Here is a 25,623-nt window from a genome sequence, read left to right as displayed (position 1 = left end):
CAACATAGTTGGTAAAATTGTTTTAATCAGTTTAATTTTTTTATATAGCTATATCTTATATATATACAACAGCAAAAAAATTATAATGATTGCATGTATTTACTAAAAAATACGAGGAAATTGCTTCTTTTTTTTTGCCTTTCAGTGTACATGGCCTATTTGATGAGGGGGTTTTTAGTGCATATAATATTGTATATTTCAGGGTTTTTAGTACAAAATATATGGCATATTTCATGGTTTTTAGTGTGTATTATATGGCATATTTGAGGGGCTTTTTTTAGTGCATTTAATATTGCACATTTCAGATTTTTAGTGCATATTTCAGGGTTTTTAGTGTTTATTATATGACATATTTGAAGAATCTTTAGTACATATAATATTATATATGTGAGAGAGATTTAGTGCATATAATATTATATATATGAGGAGTTTTAAGGCACAATATTATGACATATATGAGGATTTTTTAGTGCATATACTGTTGCATACTTGAGAGTTATTTTAGCGCATATAATATTGCATATTTGAAATTTTTAGTGCATGTTATATGGCATATTTCAAGGTTTTTAGTGACTATTATATGACATATTTATGGCTTTATTTACTGCATATAATATTAAATATTTGAAGGGTTTTTATTGCATATAATATTACTTATTGGTTTCAATGCATAAAATTATACAGCATATTGAGAATTTTTTAGTGCATGTAATGCATATAAAGTTATTTTAATGCATATAATATTGAATGTTACAGATTTTTTAGCGCATATTATATGACATTTCAAGGCTTGTAGTGGATATTATATGGCATATTTGATGGGGTTTTACTGCATACAATATTGCATATTTGAAGGGTTTTTAGTGCATAAAATTATATGGCAAATTTAAAGATTTTTTTATCCCTATAAATCCAGGTTATAATTCCAACTAATTGAAAATCGGGATAGAACAAGACTGAAGTTGGATAAATTTTGTAAATAAAAGAAAATTCTCTTTTTTTTGTACTATTTCAACGTCAAAACGTGTACTTTATAAATCGAGGTGAAATCGATATGAAAGCCTAGTGAGTCATTCTCTGGGATGAAGAACTAAGAAGCCGGCGCTGTAGTTCACAATCAAACCGCCGTCCCAGGGCAGGCATTCGCCAAGTTTCTCGGCTGTCAAAAGTAAATAGTTCTTCCTCTTTTCGATTCAAGATCCCTGCTAAATTCGAAAAATGTTCAAAAAATGTAATTTTTTAATGCTGAACCTTCTCCTGGCCGTCAGCGCGTTGGCGGAATGGACCAACGACTACATGAAGCGAGAACACTCCTTAATAAAGCCATACCAAGGTAGTCCATCATGTAAAAGTTTTATTTTGGATTTATTTAAGAAAGAATTTGTTGAAAACGTTAGCATTTACAATAAATAATTCGTTTTGAATAAGAACATTTCAATTATTTTATTAATTCTGTTTTATTGAATCAACAACCTGCTTTTTTGTTTACATTTCTGTTCTCAATTTAACAGTGCTACTAAGAACAATTATTTGCCTTGACGAAAGCTTAATTCATTTGCTAGCATATTGACACAGTTGTTTCTTATTTTTTAATCTTTATTTATTATGCAATAGAACCGTATAATCGACCTTTTAACATAATCTTTGTTCACCATATTCATTTTGTTAAACCATTGTTTTTAATCATAAATTCGACTAGGAAAATGCAAATAATCTCCTCATGGTACGTAAGTTCATTGTGACCTGACTGGTTAAATTGTTAATTAAGCACTCTAAGAATTTCACCACTTTCCTGGTGCCGCTTCACTAATTTCATTGTGGTTCGTTCAGGCATTGTCGATTTACAAAGAGTGACTGAATTATTCAACAGTCGCAAATGATATTTTCTGATTTCTCTGGTGTTTTTTTTACTTTTGTTAAAATAACTAAGCTTCTTTTTAAGAAAGAAGCAGATACATCATGTTGTTTAAACACATGTGCATGATCTGCTGAGATTGTAAGTGAGGTCATACCATGACAAACTCATTCAGTATCTAGCATAAATATATCAAGGCATACAATGTAGACTTTTACTTATTAAGTAAGGAAATCTTTCACAAGATAAGATCAACGTAAACAACAAAAATGACAAACTCCCATTTAACAGATCCTACAAATACATAGTATTTGCTCAACAGATACAAAAAACTTTTTCTGATTTTTCAGTTTTCTTAGCAACGTCAGCGAGTTCCTCTTTCGATTTTGCCAATTTTTTAATCTTGCACATCATTAAGCAATGCCCAGCTATTTAATTTTCCTCTATGCAAGTCTTCTGAACATGAGAGAAACGTGTTTATCTTGTGGTTTTACAAAATAAATAGTTTTTATCATTTTAAACATGATATTTTCAATGCGAACATTCATGTTGAGGGAAGGAAATCTTAGTTGGCAGTTATATTACTTGTATTTTGGTCTGTCTTATACAGTAGATTAAATTTCAATAATCGCTTTTTTGGCAGACAAAATTAATGGGACTAACGGAACAAGAATGTTTATGCTCTTTCCTAATGCCTTAAAAGGATATGAGGAAAAAACAAGCCCTGTCATGCAGAAGGGCTTAATATCCAACTAACCATTGGGTGTAGCAGATAAGGTGTCAAATCACTACAAGTATTTTTCATACTATATTCCATTAAAAAATCCATGGGATGTGCCAGGATTCAACCCCTGAACAGCATGTTGATCAATGACTTAATATGGTAAGAGACATTTAACAGACCAAAAATAGCGAGACAGATTTGGACTGCCAGTACTCACTGTTTTGGCATGTCAAAAATAGTGAGCTTGTTTCCAATCGTCACTTCTGAAATTTTCTTTGAAATTTTGCACACTCCTGTCATGACAGACAAAACCATTGAGGCTGGGCAAACCTGGATGATCAGAAACAACCGAAAATAAACATATTATTCATAATTTAATATTTTCGGTTCATTTTGGTCTGCCTATCCTTGCTTATTTGGACTGTCAGAAATTGAAAAACTTGAAATTTTCTTTGAGAATAGGAACATTTCTGTCATACAGATAAAACAAGTGAGACTAGGCAGGCTTGAATGAACGGAAATTATGAATTACAATTGCACGCTAGGTTTCATCTAAATTTTTTCAGTTCTTTCCTAATGCATAAAAAGAAAATGAGTAAATAACGTACAGATCAACAAGTTAGAATGATGAAAGGCCAAAAAGCATCTTGACAGACCAAATATGCAATTTATTTCTGTTTGTTGTATCTTCCGTGGTTTTATAATTTAGACCCATTTTTTAAGATGGGTACTTGATTAAGCAATGGCCTTGAGGTTTAAAATATTTCTCTAATCTCGCCTTCTGAACTAGAGACCTGTTTAAAATAGTTTTTGTCATTTTAAACCTGGCATGTCCAGTGAATAAACATGTTTTGGAAGGAATTTTAGTTGGCCGCTGTCTTATTTGTAATTTGGTCATTTTGGATTATTTTGATCTACTATCTTCGCTATTTTTGGTCAGTCTCATGCAGTGGATTCGATTTCAGTCATTGCTCTTTTGACAGACAAAACCAGTGGGACTAGGCAGACCTGGATGATCAGAAGTAACTGAAATATAAAGAGCTGTCTATTAGATTTTCTTCTAGAACGTTTTTGCTCTTTTTTCCTAATGCATAAAATATATATTTATTTGTTGTACCTTCCAGTTTTATAATTTATGTTCATTTTTTGAAGGCGGGTACATGGTTAACCAATGGCCAGGGAAGAAGAGGCTTTGTGATTTTTCTCTAATCCCGCATTCTAAACGAGGGACATGTTTTAAATAAATAGTTTTTATTCTTTTACACCTGGCATGTCCAGTGTTAACACACATGTTTTGGAAGGATATCTTAGCAGCAATATTACCTGTAATTTGGTCATTTCTGATTTTGATCATTTTGGTCTGTCTGATTTAATAGATTCGAGTTCAACGATTGCTCTTTTGGCAGACAAAACTACTAGTCTAGGCAGACCTGGATGATCAGAAATTATCAAATTACAAAAATAGGCTGCCTGCTAGGTTTTCTTCATGAATGTTTATGCTCTTTCGTAACGCATAAGGACACAAGGCTTAAAGGCATCTGACAGATCAAAAAAAGAATCAGAAACATCCAAGTTACAGATTCATCACTCAGCGATCTTAATTTGAATTCATGATTTTTGTTGTACATTGTATAGTTTTATAATTTAGACCCATTTTTTATGGTGGATACTTGATTAATAAATGGCCAAAGACGAAGCTTATAAACTTTCTCTAACCTCGCCTTCTGAACAAGGCTTGTTTAAAATAGTTTTTATCATTTTAAACCTGATCATTGTAAATAGTTATGGTTTGTAAGGAATTCTTAGTGACAGCTGTTATTAGATTAGTTTAATTTGGTCGTTTTGGATCATTTTGATCTGCCTATCCTTGAGGTTTTTTAATAGGTCTGATGTAATGGATACTATTTCAATCACTCTTTTGACAGACCTGTATGATCAAAAATAACTGAATTACAAATGAGAATGTTTAAGCTCATTTTTCCTAATTCATAAAATTTATCGTTATTGTTTTAACTTCCGGTTTAAGGTGGTACTTGCTTAAGCAACGACCAGTGACAAGGCTTATAATTTTCTCTATTCTCTCTTTCTGAACAAGAGACCTGTTTAGTTTTTATTGTTTTAATCCTTGTCATGTTCAGTATGATGTGCAAATTTTATGAATTTGGAAGATCACGTGTTTTGGAAGGAAATTTATATAGCTATATTATTTATAATTTGGTCATTTCAGATCATTCTATGTTGATCGTGAGCTTATCTAATAAATTATTTTGCAATCTTTTCTTGGCCTTCACAAAATATCTGAATTTCAATAATCTTCTAGAGTAATTTTGATTAATTTTTTTTTTTTTTTTTTTTTGTTATGTTGCTTTTATAAGCTTTAGATTATTTAGATATATTAATATTTTTAATCCAGCTTAAACAAAGTTTCAATTTTTAGGAAAAGGTATGATGGTTCCGTACTGGGATTTCCAGGGGGCGACCCTTGTTACGTCAAATTACGTCAGGGTTACGGCTGACAGCCCTAGTAAGACAGGGTCTCTGTGGAATTCTGTTGTAAGTGTCACAAACGTGTAGACAAAAAAATTCAATCGATTCGTTAAATTCATTTCATCTCGCAGCCATGCAATGTCGTCAGTTGGGAAATGCAGATCCATTTCAAAATCCATGGCCATGCCAAAGACCTGTTCGGCGACGGGATGGCTTTCTGGTACACGAAAGACCGCATGAACCCGGGGCCAGTGTTCGGTAGCCAAGATTATTTCTACGGACTTGCAGTCTTCATAGATACATACAGCAACCACAACGGTGAACACAATGTGAGTACTTATAACTTTGTAGTAGATGGTTTAATTGTCATATAATTAACTTATTCTCATTTACTTGTGAGAAAAAATTGTTCTTGGCAAATTCTGATCTTATTTAGGAACAGAAAAAATAATCACTTATCTAATCTAAATTAAAGAAAAATTGTTTTTGGTTAGAAGTGATTGTTGGAATTTGCCCTCTCTATTTATCTTATTATATCTTCTCATCCTTTCCATATAAAATGATCAATTATTGTATTCATAGATTATTTCAGTTTAAAAAAAAATTTAATTTGTAACAATATTTTTGTCAGTTATAAATTTTTATAATTCTTATTTATTTATAAATAAAAACCAAGCAATTCACTAGTGTAAAGTTACCGGGGTTTATTAAATGAAATATTTGGTTGTTTCCGATCATTCTGGTCTACCTATGTCTCCAGGATCAACATAGTGGAGATAGGCAGATCAGGATGATCCGTATCGACCAAATTACAGGTTTATCACCCCGCAGACCACACCGAGAAATCAATAATGGCGCAAATTTATTTTATTTAAGTATTTTGCAATCATACATAATTTGTTCACAGCACCAACATCCATATATATCAGCAATGGTTAATAATGGTACACTCCATTATGATCATGACCGTGACGGCACACACACCGCACTGGCAGGTTGTGAAGCGAAGCTTAGAAACGTTTATTATGACACAAACATTGCGATACGATATGAAAAGGACACGCTTACTGGTAATACCCAGATTTGAGATTATTTTAATTTTTTTCTCCTGAGATAATGATTCCAATACTATCCACATTCACTGACTGTGGAGGACAAATTTCTTTGGATAACACACAGAATCCTATCCTATAAATCCGTTCTTTCTCCTTTTTGCTGAGATGATGGCTCTTGGGTACATTAGATGAAGAAAAAGTCTACTTATTCACCTCCTATCTGTCCAATGTTTTCAACAACTTACCCTTGACTTAAATATCTCTCCCATCTATTGAAATTCACACCCAATGAAATATCCCATATCAAATGTCACCTACCACCAAAGAAAATGCCTGGTTTTGACCTGATCACTGCAAAAATCCTTTGACACCAATTTAAAAAAGTTGTAGTTTTCCTTACCTGCCTTTACAATTCTATTGTTAGAACAACAAACTTTCCATCACCCTACAGTCCAATTACTCTGTTGCCTATAATGGACAAAATCCTAGAAAACTGCTTAAACACATTCTTATAACTGTAACCTGTCCACCAGTTTGGGTTTAGACATTCTCATTCCCCTATTCAGCAGTGATGACACATTGTAGACATCATCGGCTGTAGGGGTATTTAGAGATGTGAAGCAAGCCTTCGATCAGGTATGGCACTCGGGGCTGCTCTGGCAGCTTAAGATAATCCTCCCTTTTACCTAGTACCTGGTCCCATTATCCTGCCTAACCAACACCCCCTCTTTCAGCAGGCTATCGCACAGTTGCAGGGATACCACAAGGAAATATTTTAGGATCCTTCTTCTATACGGTATACACTGTAGGCATTCCTACCCTTCCCGAACCTATGGGGATGATACCACCATCCTTTGGTCTCATAAAGATCCTGTTATCTCAACCAGAAACATGCAATACCATGTCACATCCCTTGAGCAGTGATGTGATGAAAGATTAATCATACAAAAATATGAATTTGTCACTTTCACCCTTTTGAGAATAACCACAACTCCCATCTACCATAATTATCTCCCTCTGCTATCTTAGGCTATATGTTGACAAACCACTTACATGGAACCCAAAAGACAAGAACTAAACAGATGTTCCAAGTAATCCTACCCGATGACTTCGATGTCTGAAGTGTCACTGGCCTCGTGTCCTCCTAAGTCCTAACAGTGAAAGTGATTAACATTAATAATAATGACTAGTTAATGAGATACATTTTTTGTACTCGTTTAGTTTTGTGTACTAAGATGTTATCAATTTACTTGAGTGCAGCAATTGGCACAGGTATAAAAGAAATAAATAAAAAATTGGGAGTAATCATGTGCTGGTTAATTGAATGAGACAATACTAACTTTATAGCCAAGCTTTTGGAGGTATATTTTCTCCTTTTCCCGACCCCCCCCCAAAAAAAAAAAAAAAAAATAGAAAAGCTCGGCAAAGGGGACTATTGTCTCATTCAATTGACCCGCATCTTATTATCCATTTTATGGTTCACCCAACAACCAAACTTTTTTTTTAGTTATGACTGATGTGGACAACAAAGGTGAATTTAAAGAATGTTTTAAAGTACCTGGGGTTAAATTACCTACAGGGTACTATTTCGGAGTTTCAGCAGCAACAGGTGAACTTTCAGATAACCATGACATCTTGTCCATGAGGCTACTAGAACTGGATTCATCTGATGTAAGGAATTTTTTCCCATTTCCCTAAATATTTTACACAATATAATTTTTTTTTTCTTTTAGGTGATCAGTGGTGAGGACAGGTCCAAAATCATGCCTTTCGCTACTGTGTTTGAACCTCCAAGAGGTACGGTCGAATCTTAATCGATGTGGTCAATTTATAAATAATTGTAATTTTTTTCAGAGCGTGTCGATGATGAGAAACCAGCTTGGTCGGGTACGAAGACGTTCTTTGTCATGCTTTTTGTCGCCCTTCTTTTAATAGCGATTGCAATAGCAGGAATCAGCTATTACAAAGATAGGCAGGAACATTCGAAAAAACATTTTTATTAAAAGGATATCGCTGCAGGCCTTGTCTTGCTACACCTCAAAACAAAGACTGTTTTGTACCTTTTTTAAAAATATAATGTGGGTGTAGAGAAATCCAAATTGCCTAAGTGTGATATTGTTTCAATAAAATCAGCTGGGAATAATTGTTACAAAACAATTTTGATATTTTTTCTAAAGAATAGTACACTTTATTTGAGTAATAGTTGGCCCGTTAAGGAAATTTAAAGTAAGCGCAAATGCCAAATGATGCTTTTCTCGTATTAAGAATTTATTTTATTTTTATAGTTGTTTCTAGTTTTGCCTTTTGGCTAGTCTTTAATCTTTGGTATTTGCGCTGAATATTTTTTAAGAATCGACTTCCTTTTAATAATCCATATTGTATAGAATAATAATTTAAAATGTCACGACTCCAAGTATGAAGTTCGGTGCTAGTCAGTAGCACTTAATGGTATAATAATAAATTATACTTGATATTTATAAGGCCAAATATTTTAAAACATAGCTGTGTGTCAAGGAAATTCTGAAAATAATCACGTTAACTAAACTATGTTGTATGTTCAGAACCCACAAGGTTACATTGTTCTTTGTTCAAATAGGATACAATTTATTTATTATAAATTAAAAATCAAATTTTCATTTTGCTCATTGTTGTACAAATTGTCCATTTCAAATTGAAGAACATGTACCAATGTATGCGAGAGAAATTCTAACTGCAAATCTTTGTTAAGGTTTTGAATTCTAATAGAAAGAATTATAATATCTGGCTAGTTTTATTTTAACCCTTGGTATTTATTTAACTAACTTTGGAAAAAAGTAATTCCCATGTTACCTTTCTAGCAAACAATTCTGCACTGACGCTCACTGGTGAAGGAGGATAGATGAGAAACCAAAATTATTAATTAATTATTAATCGGACACACAAACAACATATTTTATCAGGGGAAAACAATGAACTCCATCGGAGAAGAAGAGACAAAATAAAATAATAATTTAAAATAATATATAGGTCTTGAAGGTACAAAAAGGCAGATGTCCCAACCGCCAGACTTAACCACCGCGATCTGGCCCTCTTTTGCTAAAAATGCATTAAACAACATAATTTAAAGAAAGGAGCAGCATTGGTGGGCTGGATCGGCAGAAACCTCTCACATAACAGGAGTACTGTAGATTAAGTGGTCCTACAAGGTCAACCTCATACGCCTTCGTGTCTTATCCTGTCTGGTTGACAAAAGACAATTTGCCATCACACCGCTTAATTGAGTCAACATAGAAAGCATTGCAATTGCAAACAATGTGGAACAGTACATTTAAGAAAGTCATAACAGCCCTGCCATGTGGGACATGAAGAGTATAGCGACAAAATTAAAAGGAATGAAGTGGCACTGCATTAAGCCATAAGTAGTGGTTTTGACCAGTGTTTACTGAGAGGAAAACAGAGTCAGTGGATTGTTTGAATTGTTTCAGAGTGGGACATGGCAGACGGTGCAGTGCGTATCGCCTGATGGTTTTAAAACCGTGTCGGTGGGTTAATGAGATGCCCCCCCCCCCCCGAGTCAGTTTTGAAAGCATTTTTCATGGAATGGTTTTGTAGTAATCCATTAGCCATGCCACACATATGTTTTGCTTCCAAGTACGCATAAACCCGTTTATTTCTTTTTTGAATCTTGATGATTACTCAATTTTAAGTACAAATTATTGGAGTGCCCTTTTTTCTGTCTTTTTCCCATATCAGGTGAACCCATATCCGACTGTTTTCGTTCTTTTTTTTTCCATCAGTAATACAGCAAGGGTAGTAGAAGTATTTGTTCTTCATCCATTGCACTATGATTGACAATACTGTAAAAAGAAACGAACGAGACTAGTCGGCTCCTGGTGGAATGGTGAAACCAAACAATTGCTAGTGAAACTGCAGCGTCTGTCAGCTGCAGAAAAAAACGCTACATGTGTCACAGCCTAGACAGAACGTGCCCATTTCCCGATTTTGTAACAACGGAGAATCCACTTTTTTCATGACTGGGTTTCCTCCCTTTTGGTTCTCTTCCTGCAGAAGAGCAAGCACAAGAAGTGCTCCTGTTTCCTCGGGTTCTAACGTCATTCTGACCCCTTAGGAAGAGAAGTTGATTCCAAAAGTTGCCCATTGTGATACCAGCCAAGAATAGCATTAACATGACAGTCAATTTAGTTGAATTAACCAACCACCTCGTCTGAATGAGGCCATGGTACCAATTTTTGGTTTCTAATGGGATAGAATAATAAAAAAAAGCAGTATGTTTATATAAATTGCATTTAAAAAATATTTAAAAAAAAACAATACAACATAAAATAATTATGATCTATTTTTTAATCTATATATATAAATAAAATTTGAGGAAAAAAATGGTAACAGTAAAATTGTTAAATATGCAGTCGTTCTTTGAACAAATACTAGGCACATAAATTTTGATTTTTGTATGTACTTATAATTTAGGATTACATGCTTTAAAAAGAAAAATTTGGATTGAAAATAAATTCAACAAAGTGAATAAAAATGTGAAAAAGTGTGTAAACGTTGAACTGCGGGTATTCGGCGACGTATGGATTGAGGAGTTTGGAGCAGTCCAGGCAGCCGATTTGGTAGAGGTTGAGACGAGGGACTTCGGATTTGGGGTCAAAGTCGATCAGTCCAGAAAACCAAATTTTGTCCCCTTGCGCCAGCCCCTGGGTGAAGTTGGTGAACATGTTTCCGGCCTTGATCACCACTCTGGATTCGCGCATGTTCCAACTGTTGCTTGAAACCAGCTCCGCTTCTATCTCGTACTCATATCTAAAAAATAAATCGATAAAAAACATATTCTAACGGGATGGTTTAAAAGAAAAAAAATCAATGTTTTATTTTTCAATCTGTCTTCCAATAACGTCACTCCACAGTACTTGACGTTCCATTACAGTAGCATGGTAAGAAGGTATGAAATACTTGTTATACTGCAATAATATTAGAAAAGAAATTTTTTAACTACCAAAATTACTTGTTTTGTGAATTAAAACAGGTTAAGGTTAAAAGGAGCCTATTTAGCTGCGATCAACTAGATCTAGAACTATTGGTCAAGCTTGAAGATTTTTATCAGATAACTAAGCTTTGTTAAAAGCTCCTGTGTGAATCCTGCAGGCCTCGACTTTTATTCTCACAGGAGAAGGAATCTCAATGTGATTTTTGTATCAAACAGAAGACATGTTCCATTGGTTATTCTTCCTGGCAACATCTGCACTGGCTTGTTACAGTTGACCCAAAGTGCTCCATCAGTAGTCAGTATTTTTGACCATATGGTATGTGGGGCTAGTAAGTATCCTTATTTAACCTTCCTAAGCCAATTTATCACCCTCCTCATTGACCTTCTGCCTTGATGCCCATAGAAGGGCAATGTTTCCCTATGTCTAACAAGACCCTGATGCAATCATAAACAGCAGCTTTACTACTGATCAGGTTTTAGCCAGTCCAAGAATATGTTTTGTTGATAATACAAAGCCTTTTGACCTCCCTGGCACATTTTTCAATACCCAGTCTTATAGGACCTTCAGTTCAATAACCCAGGACTTATTCTAGTCATTGATAAATTTCCATAGATACCAGTGCCTACCACATGTTAAATAGGGTGTGCGCTGGTGGGTTCGCAAAAGCAATAATGAAAATAATAAAATCAAATAAAACCCCCAGGTGAGCGGGAGGGAGTGTAGTCCCAATCTTCTTTTCAGTACCCAGCAATGCAGCACCTCAACCCAGAACCCTCAACATAACCAAGGCCCTGGGTAACATGACGGCTTAAATTACTACGATACAGCTGGTGGCTATCACTCCATAGTATATTAAAAGAAAATTGAACTAAAAATAACTTCTTGAACTAAGGAATGCTAAAACCTTTGTATTTTTCACACGGAAGCAAGAAAGCGGAATTAAAGATGTTAGTTCCTCTTGGACGCATGAGAGCAAGTCACGACGAGAGAAAGTTACAGACGCAGTCCCTTAATGGACCGTTTAAGGATTAGGGTGCAAGGGAACATGGCAGCATTTCAATGGAAAAATAAATATTTACGCTAATTACTTTGGCATGAACACTCGGGATTAGGGCCATCTGTATACTTTTTTTTTTTGCCTTATGATCTTTGCATATTAGCCATGACAAATCTCTTATATATGTTGTTCAAATTGGGGGTTATCGGGCAAAAATGGCCAGAGGCAACGGTGGGAATCGAACCGCGGCGTGAGAGTCTCTCATGCTAACCACTCAGCTACCGCGGTCCCCCCTGTATACCAGATCCCTTTCTCCCAAGACTCAAATGGACTCCCACGAGTCCTGCATAATAAACCTATATTAAACCTTTTGGACCTATTCACAAACCCCAAGATTTTGGACCATTTTATCTTGGGGAGTGTTTTGGTTATGTTCTCTCCTTCGAAAGTTTCAAATCTTTCCCTAGCATACCTATCGCATTCTGCAAGGTAGTGTCGAGCCGTTTCTTCCTTTGTTTCACAGAAGCGGCAAAAGGGGTCTGGTAGAATACCCATTATGAAGAGGTGTCTTCTCAAGGGGCCATGGCCCGTTAGGATACCTATCAGCCTCCTAATTCCCCTCCTAGAGTTCGAGAATAACCGTTTCGTTTCTTTTGGTTTGATTTCCTTCAGAAACTCCTTCGATTGCCTGTATCCGGGGGACATTTGTAGTGAACAATTGAACAAGATTGACCAACTATGTCGGGTTCAAATGCAGCGTTGCTGAATCCAATCCCAAGACCTTTACCTTACAATATGAGCACTGTGTTTATGGCTGTCATTCTGGAAAACGATGCATTATACCCTTCCCCATTTACCTCTTCTATAAAAACCCCACTAAAGCTCTCCGTGGCCATTTCATTTGTCGCCGAGAATCAAATAGATTACACGACATTTGAAAAATGGCAAAAAGGATGGAAAATTCAAAAGGTGGGGTTGAGATGGGAAGTTGGTGTCCGAGTGGATCGAGGTCACGATAGCTCAAGTGGTAGAGCAGCAGCGTATCTAGCCGAAGATTGTGGGTTGGAATCCTGCTCGTGCCATTGACTTTTTTATCTCAACTAAAAACCTTAGTTACTGTGAAGGTTGTTTTTCAATTTGACTTTTTGAACAAAAAATTTCAAAATTATTTCCGTATTTCAGTAGTATCTTTACAAAACAGTGCTGTAATGAACGTGTTAACGATTGCGGCCCCCGAAGCCCACATGTATATGTAGTTTGTACTTTCACAATAATTTTATTTTATTGTTTTGTTATTTTATTAACTATTAATAGTGAGTAACGTAAAAGGTCCTCCAACATACTATCCCTGTTGGTAGTTGAAGACTACCTACTTTCCATTTATCTTTTTTAGTGTTTTTATTTTTTCTAAATATTTTTAATTTGAATAAACCAGATGGGGTAACACACTCGTTTGCCTTATTTTTATATTTTTATTTAATAAATACCTGTTCCAATTTGATAAGTGGCATCTTGAATGCAGTTCGTAAGGGATATGGCAGTTGTCCACATCATCACACTCACTGGAATATTTCTGGCCATACATACAGGTAACAACATTTTGTATCCACTGTAAATGAAAAATCATGTTAAATGTGAAAAAAATTACAGAGATTTGAATAAACTCACATTAGGGAGCTTTGAAACAAAATTTCCTAAAGGATTATAAGTATTTGTGATTACTGTTTTCTTAACGAGGCCTTCCCAGTGCACCTGAAGTCCTGATAAAGACGCACATCTGATCTGTGCGGGGACTTGAACAGGCGAAGTATCTTTTGAACATATATGCTGATATTGTTGCCAACTCAGATGAGCCGATGAATTATACTCGTCGATAGGAGAATTTGCAAACGTTGAGAAAATAAGTAATACAGCAGATAACACACCCAATCCGACCTGGAAAAAAAATGAATTAATAAATTAAATAAAAGTACTCTACAACAAATTCAGTTTTTTACCTGTAGTTTTCCTATAAATCTTCCAGTTCTTGAAGGCCTAGTTCCAAAGTATATCAGAGCAAAATTACAAAGACAGGCTGCTGCGAAGGTCGTCGATGCAAAAAGTGCCTCATCGGCAATAATAAAGAACTTGACAATAGCGACAATTGGAAGGAGTAGGATAGCCAATCCAGCCAAAGGGAGAATAAGGACTGCTATCACAACGACTAGAGAACTCCTCAGAAGACCAAACGTGGTCGCTCCTAATTTTCAACATTTTTAGGTACATCTTTCAAATATATTACAAAAAATAAATACCGTTGGAAGCGATGATGGCCATCTGCCACCAAGATAATGATATCAAGTGCGGCAGGAAAGATTTGTATATCCCTTTTCTTTGATCTCTTACTGCCATTCTCCAGAGTAAAATGAACATTAAAACATACATTAAAATAGAGAAATTAAAATCTCCTGAAAAAAATAAAAAATCAGTGAGGTTTATTTTCAAACATTCAATTCAAAATATTAATGTAACTGATAATACTGAGTATTGTTGTGACAAACGTTGGCATGAACAAGTTAAGGAACGTCAAACTTTGTGACAAAACCGCTTCCGAATCATAAGGATTTTGCCTCGCCAAGGCACTTATTCCAAATGAGAGCAAAGCAAGAAAATCAAATTTGCCATCTTGCCACTGAAATATTAAAATATAAAAATTAAATACAGTCTAAAATAAAAGAACACGATGCCTACAAAAATACAAATGTCTCCTTTTTTTACTTTAAGTGTATATACAATTATATATTAAATAAAAAACATAATTCGACTGACAAAACCTGTGAAAATAGGCAGATCAGGATGATCCGAGACGAAGTTATAAAATAAATTTACTTATTAATCAAGTATGCTAAAAACATTTCCTGCCCCTTTCAATGTCTAACTTATCAGTATCAAAAAAAAAAAAAAAACCTACCGCAAAATTGTACAGTGTCACAAAAGCGCAGATCGTTGATAAAACAACCAATTCTGAATAAGGTATTATCATTACAGAAACAAATTGGCTTAAAGCTATGTTGGCAACTAATGCTAATAGGAAAGCATAACATGGGTAAATGTTGTTGTAACAATGACTCATTTCTGCACCTTCCGCATTCACTTCCTGTCCTCCCCACGTGACTAATAAATTCGACCACCTGTAAAAAAATTTGAAATATCAATAGAAGGAAGTAAAATTGTAAACTTGAGAGGAAAAACAAAAACTCACTGTCTAAATTCATTGAATTCCCATCTCTTTGTAAGTATTTGGCAAGTTGTTATTAGCATGATGGCAAGGCTTGAAAAATAAAAAAGGCTCGGCAGTGCCTCAAAGATACTGTCGAATCCTATTGAATATAATGCTAAAATAACCAATGTCTGTATGCACGTTGTGTTGTTGGGGAAAAAAGAAGAAATAGGCCTTTTTCCTGTGTGTAAACAATAAAGTATTCAAAAACAAAATTAATAAATAGTTACTCAGTTATAATAGTACCGATAGAATGAATAAAATGTTGATATGACGAGTGAATACTTGTAATTGGAGTAAATATGGAATTTTGAAGGAAAGTTCTATTAGACCTAGAGTTAGATTTCTTAAGTGCTAGAACCCTGTGTACAATTGGTAGTTTGCCTCTTGAGTGATGGCTAGCAGCTGATACTAGCACATCTTCACTTAATTTTTCACACGGTGGGAGAATGGAATTAGGTAAACAGTCTGTAAAAAAAATTTTTTTTTTAATGTAATGAACATTTTTAACTTCCATTGTTTCCTAAAATTACCTTTATAATCGATACTACTGTACGAAGCAGCCTTCTGGACAGATTTCTTCTCTCTGTCCTTGCCTCCGTCTTTTTGCGCCCTTTCCATTGCCTCAGATAACTGTTCACTCGTAATATAATCAGTACCTTGAGAAAGGCTATAAAATCCCAATATTTTCAATAAAACTAGAAGTATAATAGATTGTTGAGTAAATATTTTTCACCTTGTAAAAAGAACTCTTGCGGCATGCCTTGAAATCTTTTCCTCCTGGGACATGTTAAGGCAGTTAGTAACATCCCCAATGTTATGTTTAGTAATGCCTTAAAAAAACGAAAATGTTTAACAGATAAATAATGGGAATAAAATCACTCACCTTTTCCCGTCTTGAGACACGTTTCCAGTATTTTTGTGGCTTCTTTATGGCCTTGTTCAGACGCTTTGACAAGCCAGTAGACCCCCAATCTATCATTCTGTTCTTGATCGACACTGTCCTCTAGAAATAAAAGTTTTGTCACTCTTCATAGTTTGCTACATTTTTTTAACCTGACGGTTTTGGATAAACATCCAAAAAGGTGTTAAGATTGAAGCATAAACATTTTCCAAGTAACTCTGTACTTTGATGTCTGGTTTGCTTTTGCCAGGCGTACTCAACAAGGGACCAACTTCTCTGGCTCCAACTATTGACAAGGCGCCAGACAGTAGATTTTCACATTTATACTCTTTTTATAATAAATGTTTGTACATCTCAATCTCTCAATCTTGAAGATTATAAGCAGGCCTACAACTGTGTTGAAAAGAGTTACTGAACGCTATCAAAACTGAATTCCTGAAAAATTAATTACTCTGACAAGTATGACACTCAAAAAAGAAGTTTAAAATAACATATAAATGGCCAAATGGCTTATGACAGGGAGATCTGGCAGTGACAATATATTTAACATGCTCTATAAAGGGCAATACAAGCGATGTAGTGATATGATGTAAAGTTGCAGAAATAGGATAGTTTGTCCGACTCGTATTTGTCATGCTAGAATCCTGGGTCCGAATCCCAGTGTTTTTAATGAAAAGAGCATGAAAAATTTATTGTAAAATGGTTTGTCACCTCATCTGTGACATCCAATAGGTAGTTGGACATTAAGCCATCCTGTAAGTCAGGAATTACTTTACTCTACCAATTGTATAAGAAGCCAGCATTATAACGCTCATCTAAAGCCGCTTGTTAGGTCATGTGGAGAGAATGGTATTGGAATAGTTGCCCAAAAGGCTACTGTTCCATCTATCTGGTGGGTCTCAAACGAGAGGAAGACCATGCACGCAGTGGCTTGATGACCTCCATGAAACCTTTCCCAGTTTGGTGATATGGAAGTAATGAATGGCAGAAATTTGAGACCGAGGTCTGGGTAGTGTCACTATAATAATAATTATTCGGAGATCGTGAGATGTGGTGTGGTGTGACATAAAAAACATTTTCTAAAACCTACATCACTCCAGACCGCATCTCACGATCTCCAAATAATCATTGACTAACGGTCACTAAACGCCATACACAATAATAATCATAAATGTTTTAGTCAGCCAAACTCTGTTTCTCTAAAAGTCTTACAATGGAATTTAGAGATGATGAAAGGTTGAGACCTGTAAAAAATATTATAGAAACAAATTCTGCACCCTTGGGGCAAAAGAGGATAAGTCAAATTTTAGCAAAACGAGAAGTGCATATTCCTGGAAGTCTTTAGGCCTCACAGACTGAGTATAATTGATAGCGAAGGAAACTTTTTCATAAAACAAGACAAGTAAAAGGGAAAAAGTTACTTTAAAAAATTGAATTTTTACCAAATGTCTAAAATTTAAAATTTTAATCTTGGGGAGTTGTGTTTTTGGACTTATCCAGTTTTGCCATGAGGGTGAAGTATTATGATTAATGTTAATGCTAGTAATACCTAGTTTTCCTTCCAGCAGTTGCTTTCCCAAAATTGCCTGGGAATCCGGGCAGCCATCCTCTGCTAAGCAGCCGTTGAAGACTTGAACTGGTGTTGTCGAGTCTGAAGAAAACTAGCTTACAGTTGGTTCTTTTTTTTTCTTTTTTTACCTTTTAACTTACAAACGAACTTACTAAATCTGTTCCACTTTTTGCGCCCTTCAGGGTTGTTTTTTCTATCCCCAGACATTATATGGACTGTATCGTCTTCCAAAACCCGTCTCTGGCTAGTGACTGTTTAATTTTCTAAATACCAACGAGATTGAGGCTAAGGTCGTCATTCATCTTGCAAGTCTGGACCTGCATCTAAACCGATAAAAAGTAGTTGAAAACAAAATTGGATGGTTCTCGGTTTACTTTACCCTACAGGTAACTTTGCTGTTACCAAGGGTACTCGGCGAACTTGCCCACTGGCACCGACTTGCTCCAACGGTTACGAATTACGATCGTTAACTACCAAGCACCAGACTTGGCCAAAGATTTTCCCTGGGGTATACAAAATCTATTTTATTGTCGTCTATTTTAAATAGATTCGTGATGGAAAAGAGACAAAATAGGAATTTAGACACTGAAGTAGAATATTGAGTAAGGAATCGCGATTAATGTTAGCCAAGAAGAAACCTGGAAATGAAAACAAGCGATTATCCCTTTAATGGATCACCTTGAATGAGCTTTTTTAATTTAATCGGGGTTACGCACATGACATAACATTTAAATATTATTAAAAATCTTTCATAATTTAAATAAAATATATATTTTACACCTTTAATATATTATATAGTTATAACTGCTTTATAATTGTAGTGGTATAAATGTATTATTGTAAATTAGAACTTCTAATTTTTCAACTTTGTTGAAATAAAGTTCTTATTACCTTTCAAAAATCTATAAAAGTTTTAAAAGCTGGCAAGTTATTTTATAATTGAAATGAAAGTTTTTAATAATACAGTACATTTTAACAATGATTTAATAGAGTGATTATAAAGGATTTGACAAATTTGGCCTTTTAGTTTATTTATTTTTTATAAACACAGGCTTGGAAGCCTAATATCACAGGACAAAAACAAGACAAACACAATATAAAAATAAATTTAAAAAAACACAAATAAGTGTGGATATAAAAAGAAACAAAAATCTTAAAAGTAAGTGGTTTGGTCTGTAGAATAGAGTGGGTCAAGATAAAAATATTTGATAACAACAAAAATATTATCATGACAAGATATAGTTTTTTTGTAAATTAAGTGGTCAGAATAAAAAGAAAAAGATTTAAACATCTTTAGATCATGAACAAAGAGAAGAAAAACGATATTATTAAGCACAGTGTAAATGCCTTTATGAAAACAGGAAACATTAGTGATCCTAAGTGAGATCCCTGAGAAACTCCTGAAGTAACTAAGAAATTTAAAAATTAATTTTAATTATTTGGAACCTATTTTATTTTTTTTTATTTATTTACTTAATGAGAGAAAATAAAAATTCTGCAAACAAAAAATCTCATTTCGTATCAAATTTGACAAGGTCTGGCATGAATGATGAATTGGAAACGAAATTGAATGCTATCAAAATGGTATGTAAATATTATCAATTTTAAGTGGCAGATTTTTTTGTATAGTTATTAAATTCATAATTATTCTTAAATAAAGCATCTTATTAATGTAGGTCACAGTGGAGGAAAGGTTTTTTAAATCCTTATTCAACATCCAAAAACCTTTTAAAAAAAACCAGAAGGCTCCAGTGATTGTGAACATAAACCCATTTCCTAGTCCACATTCATTATCATCAATATAAAATTACAACAAGTTAAAGGTAAAATAACAAATGTAGATAATTATTTATTAAATGTATTCAAATTTAGTTAGTAAGTATATCACTAGATTATGTTGGCCCTTTAACTTCCTGGTTTTTTAACGATAAAGCTCTTAATTTTATTTATTTATTTTTTATATAAGGAGGCGTTTTGGTCCCTATATCACCCAAAGGGATCTGATATTCTTTCAACAATTTGAACATGGTGCTTTTTAAAAGGAATTCTTTATTATTAGTGTTAAATAGAAGGGATCGTTTTCATTCATAGGTCCTGTACAGGGTTGAGGGCGGTGCCGTGAGATGGCACGGAGTTTTGGTAGCGCATGCCCCACCAGAAGAAGGCGTGTGTCTGCCCAGAAGAGGGGAGCCATGCTTTTTCTCACCCGATGCCCACAGTTTTGATGCAGTGACAAACGCAAACCCCCGGCCCCTAGACTTAACCTCGACCCCCAGGTCGAATTTCTTCCAGTTCCAGTGCTCTCTTCCCCGGGCAGAAAGCCGATTCCTGGAGAAGAGAAAAACGGCCTTTCCCCCCACAAGAATCCCTTGAAATCCAAGTGGTTTAAACAAAATAAAATTGGTGCCAGTGAAGTGAGTTTGTCGACGTGATACTTCTTTGTGCTTGTGTATGCGGATTTTTGAGTGAATTTTACATCAAATGTAAGTATAATAAGGCTCATTTATAAACATTTATATATATAAATATTTTTGAAAAATTATTTCGCCATGCAACAAAATATAAAAATACAACACAGAAAAGAGTATGGGTGTTCCATCTACATAATTACTTAGCTAAAGACAAAGAGTACTGATTTTTGAGCCCACACGATTTTTTAAGAAACATCTCGTATATTATTCGTTATGAATTTTGCCTTTTAAAAGGTAAAAAGAAATTTCTACCAAAAACAAAACAATCAAATCATGCAAGCCAAACAGGCTCTATTAAACATTTAGTCAAATTTAAAAAAAGAAGCTGTTGATAATATTTTGCATAATTCGACAAAATTGAGCGTAGAGGACAGTGTTGTACAAGTCGTCGCCAAGCTTTTGATCAAAGCCGGTCATCTGGGCGAATGCAAGTGGGAATCTTCAAGAGGTGGCGTTTCATTATTTTTTTCCCCACTTTTAAACGGCCGGAGTGATGGACAATAGGCGGGTCAGTTGATACCTGAAGCAGACTTTTTCGAAACTGCTCGAAACGGGGTAAAACTGAGAATAATTTAACAACCGCACAGACAAACAAACACACGTACAAATAGGACATCGCTGGTGGCATTGATCAACGGTGAATAGTTCAAAACAAATTATAACGTTGTAGAAGATAGTGACTGTATGACTATTTGGATTGCTTTACCCTAAGCTGCAGTATGACGGAAGGTACAATGAAAAGGATAAAAAGGAAGCATAAACGTTGAAATTATTGTTCAAAGTAACAGTTATACATAAACACACTTGTATAAAAACGTACAGCAGAAAGATAGTGACTATATGACTATATGAGACTCTTTACTTGCTAGGGTGCAGTATGTAGAAAGATATAATGAAAAGGATAAAAAGGAAGCAAAAACGTTGAAATTATTGTTCAAAGTAATCGTTATATTTAAACACACTTGCATAAAAACGTACAGCAGAAAGATAGTGACTATATGACTATATGAGACTCTTTACTTGCTAGGATGCAGTATGTAGAAAGATATAATGAAAAGTATAAAAAGGAAGCATAAATAGGAAATTAATTATTGTTCCAAATAATATTTATACATACTATACACACAAATGTGAAAATGTTCAGCAGGAAAATAGTGGCTATTTGAGACGTTTTATTTGTTAGGCTACACCATGCCAGAAAACACGTTGTAAAAAATAAAAAAGGAAGCATACAAGTAGAAATTATTGTTCAAAGTAATATTTACACAGACAAATATACGAATATAAAAATGGACAGCAGAAAGGTGATGACCATGTGACTATATGACGGGAATTACTTGCTAGGCTGCAGTATGTCGAAAGATACAATAAAAGAAGAAGCATAATTATGGAAATTATTGTTCAAAGTAATATTTATGCAAATGTGAAGCAAAAAGATAGTTACTATGTGTCTATACGAGACGCCTTACTTGTTATGCTGCACCATGCCTAAAAATACGATGAAAAGGCTAAAAAAAGAAGCCTAAATGTACGAATTGTTGTTATATTTCATATATATGAATATTTAACATATATATTTTCATATACATGTTATATTTCATAAATTATGTTCATATACAGACAAATATATAAAATTTCAGCAGAAAGGTAGTGACTATGTGCCTGTATGAGACGCTTGTTAGGCTGCATCATACCGGAAAACAAAATGAAAAGAATTTCAAGGGGCATAAATGTTGAAATTATTGGACTTTTACCCCGAAGAGTTGTCACTCCTCGATGACCCTAGGATCTAGCTGGGCGTCAGGGAGTTCACCTATCCCGTTATGTGGCTGGGTCGCAAGTATCCCCATGTGCCAAAGAAATCATCGCTTCTCGACCAACTGGGGGGACAGGGCTGTCGACAGCTAGGACATTTCAGCCACCAAAGCATGCAAACTGTATTATTCTAACCTAAAACTAATTTCCATTGTACCGTCGCACAAATAAATACATTCACACATTGCACTCATTCTGATTAGTCGGTGGACTTCGCTAAATTCTTTCATCGATCTACGCACAATACCAATGATTTAACCTAAATTTGGGTCGATGGCGGAATATTTATACAAGAACCCCATCGACCCCAAACACATACACTGCATGAAGGGCGAATGTGACGCTATATTTCACTTGATATCCCCTCACCACTCACACTAATAAATACCCGCACTCAGTTGATATTATTGTTCGAAGTGTGTTATTTATGTATGTTACGTACAACAGATGATTGTCAGTGTGAAAGTCAGTGACTATATGAGACACTTTACTTGCTAGGCTGCAGTATGCCGGAATATCCAATGAATATGATAAAAAGGAAGCATAAATGTTGAAATAATTGCTTAGTATAAAAACATACAGTAGAAAGATAGTGACTATGTGACTATTTGAGATGCTTCAAGATTTAACAATCACACATAAAAACATGACAAATCAGACAATTTTTCCATATACGAGTTGGAAAAACAACAAAGAAAACGTGCCCAACAAACAATAGTTACATAATAAAATTGAACGGATTGTTAAACGTTCGCTGTGGTTTTGTGTGAGGTATGAGACTGCTGTCAACCGCAGAACATGAGGAGAATATGAGCACAATCGATGATTTGTACTCAGATTATGTCACAAAAAGGGACGAATTCAACTAAGGAAGTACAAAAGGAAATTATCAAATTTTGATAGTATTTACTTGCTTTCAAGTGGTGCCATAATAGTGACAAAATGTTTAAATTGTAGGATAATGCGCCTGTTGCGTTCTTTTTTCTAAACTATTCTTAAATTATTCGGCTTAAAAGTTAACTTTTTGCATGATCTCACTGTGGTTGCAAACTAATCAAATTGAACAGCAGAGACAGTGAATATTTCTGATAGTTGGACAGCTGCAGCAGAAAAGAATAGGAAGCATAAACGTCAAGATCAAATGTATATAAAGCCTATATAATTGACCATATTAATTATTTCAATTAATTATACTTTTTAACTAATGCCTTTGAGATGAAAAAGTTAGTGACACGAGCTGGACCAAGACCTTAGATACAAAGTGTAATTAATGTATATAAAACCTTTAGTAAAAAAAAATATATATATATCTTCTACAAATCTACAAGTCCAGGTTGAGGTAAAGTCCTGAGAATGAATAGTGCCTTAGTGAAATATACGTTATGTGCTTGTTCTTGTCCCTCTCAGCCAAAACAAGAATGAGTTATAGTTATACAGTTCATAGTTATATAGTTGTTCATACGTTAAACTGTTCATAGTTATATAGTTACAGACAGTGCATCACTAAGCAGAGTCATGTGACTATATGACTATGTGAGATGCTTGTATGGCTGAGGTACATCTGAAGATAAGAAATAGAAGGCAAATTTAAAAGGTGTTGGATAAATTAAAAACAATATACATACTTAGATAGTTATAGCACAATATAGTGGCCATGTGAATTGAGATGCTTTACCTCCTAGGCCGCAGTATGCCGGAAGATACAATGAAAAGTTAGTGTCACATAACAAGAGACATGAACGTTGAATTTCTGGTTCAAAGTAACATTTATACATACACACACAAACATAAAAATGTACAGCAGAAAGACTATGTGACTATATGAGACGTTTTACTTGTGCTGCAGTATGCCGAAAGACAAAATGAAAATGATAAAAAGTAAGCATAAACGAAGAAAGTATTGGGCAAGTTATAAACAATATTTACACAAATGTTGATACTTAAAAGTAGTTGCTTTTCAAATAAATCTGTGTTTTATACTTACTGTGTTGAGAAAAACGAAATCACATAGGTTTTGAAGGTGAATGAACTGGGAAAGTGTGATGATTTCAAAATAATCAATTCATAAGTAAATATAAACACAATTCCTGTAGAACCGAGAAACAAAGTGGTATTTTTTCACGTATTCGAAATAAAATCGTGCGAAAGTCAAATATATTAAATTTTTATGGTATTTCAACATGTAGGACTTCCGTGGATTGATTTTATAAAAAATCAAATTTTGTCCCAAGCAAATTCATGTTATTATATAAGTGTCTTAGACGTTTCCTATAAATAATAATAAAAAGAATGAAGTTCATAACAGCAGTATGACTATTATTTGTTATGCATTGGCCCAAGAACGAATTGCTAAAAAACAAAGAAGAATTGTGGTAATAATTGGAAAGAACACATAAATGTTTTAGAAGAAAATTGTAGCAGGCAGCACTGTCTTTTGTAATGTGATCATTTTCGGTCATCCTGGTCCGCCTATCCTCGCTGGTTTGGTCTATTTTCGGATCAATCACTGACACTATGGTTCAAGCAGTAAATATAGTTTTTACGAGTGATGTATGAAGGTCGTGGGGTTAAAATCACAGTCCCGCTACATCCCTCATAAAGTCGAGATGGCTCACCTTCACATCTCAAAAATTATCGGTAATATGTATAATCTTAAGCTTTAAATATTTTAGGAAATAAGTTGCCATTAAGTAAAAAGGTTCTAATTGAATCATCGGTATTTTTAAGTAGAAGTACAAGTTAAGTAAGGACTCAGATTTTCTAACCATAAAGCAACATCACAGAAATGATTGGTAAATAGTGAAAATAAACAAGTCCACAGTTTTCTACATGCCATGATATGTAAATTGTAGATATTAAACAAGACATAGGCAGGAGAAAATTATTTCTTCTCAAAGCAATTGTCCTTGCCAAAAAAGAAAACATTTATAGTACTATAAGTAACAGTTGTACTCATGAGGCTTAAGTACCTTAAAAATAAAGAATCTAGCTATCACAGAATATAAAGTACACAAATTCGACATATCATGATATCAGATTTTAGATATTAATCAAGTAAAAAAAGGCAAAAAAATATTAATTATATCAAGTGTACGATTTGTTAGTCTAAATCACCTTAAAAATAATAAGTAGAAGAAGAATAATCTAACTGTACTTGCCAAATAAAGGATGTTAATATTAATTTCAATAGTACAATATCAAAAAGTTTTTAACTTTCTACTAATAAAAGTAGTACAGCGATTTTATCCGATTGGGCAAAATGGAAAAAAACCTATCAGGCAGCAATTTGTAATTTGGTCGGTTGCGATCATCCTAGTCCGCCTATTCTCGTTGGTTTGGTCTATCAGTTGCGTTTTAACTAATCTTCAGTAATTGACCTGTGTGCTAATTAATCCGCAAGTGGGCAAAGCAGGTAAACATAGTTTTTATGAGTGATTTGCCAAGAACAATAATCTCGCTACGTCCTCATAAATTTCAACTAGTCTACATGGCTCACCT

General features: G+C 34.4%; 3 protein-coding genes across 12 annotated transcripts in view; 2 read left to right on the top strand and 1 right to left on the bottom strand.

Annotated features, from left to right (window-relative positions):
- The first annotated feature begins 1,103 nt into the window (after window positions 1-1,103).
- On the top strand, window positions 1,104-8,878 carry LOC106662637 (vesicular integral-membrane protein VIP36). Its single transcript, XM_014386858.2, has 7 exons — window positions 1,104-1,333; window positions 5,017-5,132; window positions 5,198-5,395; window positions 5,974-6,136; window positions 7,629-7,792; window positions 7,855-7,918; window positions 7,976-8,878. Exons 1-7 carry the CDS (start codon window positions 1,219-1,221, stop codon window positions 8,122-8,124), a joined length of 969 nt encoding a protein of 322 aa, XP_014242344.1. The 5' UTR covers window positions 1,104-1,218; the 3' UTR covers window positions 8,125-8,878.
- Window positions 8,879-10,554: 1,676 nt separating this feature from the next.
- LOC106662483 (wolframin) lies at window positions 10,555-18,538 on the bottom strand. 3 transcript variants are annotated; one of them, XM_014386610.2, is made up of 15 exons: window positions 18,224-18,538; window positions 17,992-18,162; window positions 17,819-17,920; window positions 16,252-16,371; window positions 16,102-16,198; window positions 15,899-16,035; window positions 15,612-15,833; window positions 15,348-15,546; window positions 15,057-15,276; window positions 14,618-14,777; window positions 14,401-14,553; window positions 14,104-14,345; window positions 13,775-14,041; window positions 13,594-13,715; window positions 10,555-10,924 (listed from the first exon to the last, which is right to left on the bottom strand). In XM_014386610.2, exons 2-15 carry the CDS (start codon window positions 18,044-18,046, stop codon window positions 10,600-10,602), a joined length of 2,421 nt encoding a protein of 806 aa, XP_014242096.1. In that variant the 5' UTR covers window positions 18,047-18,162; window positions 18,224-18,538; the 3' UTR covers window positions 10,555-10,599. The 3 variants fall into 3 exon arrangements, with proteins under 3 accessions (XP_014242096.1, XP_014242097.1, XP_014242098.1); XM_014386611.2 differs by having other exon boundaries at window positions 18,242-18,538; XM_014386612.2 differs by having other exon boundaries at window positions 14,627-14,777; window positions 17,992-18,537.
- Window positions 18,539-20,026: 1,488 nt separating this feature from the next.
- Window positions 20,027-25,623, top strand: part of LOC106662482 (Ca(2+)/calmodulin-responsive adenylate cyclase) — an 89,079-nt gene continuing 83,482 nt past the window's right edge. For 6 of the 8 annotated variants that reach the window (XM_014386608.2, XM_014386605.2, XM_024225705.1 and 3 more), the window contains exon 1: window positions 20,028-20,322. The gene's annotated coding sequence lies outside the window, so the exon portion shown is untranslated. Of the gene's footprint in view, window positions 20,323-25,623 lie in introns of all 8 variants that reach the window. The other 2 variants (XM_014386602.2, XM_014386607.2) reach the window with 1 other exon arrangement.

This window comes from Cimex lectularius, unplaced genomic scaffold (assembly GCF_000648675.2).
Source record: "Cimex lectularius strain Harlan isolate CLEC.00 unplaced genomic scaffold, Clec_2.1 scaffold33, whole genome shotgun sequence".
Lineage (NCBI taxonomy): Eukaryota > Metazoa > Arthropoda > Insecta > Hemiptera > Cimicidae > Cimex > Cimex lectularius.
This window is presented reverse-complemented; position numbering and strand designations above follow the sequence as displayed.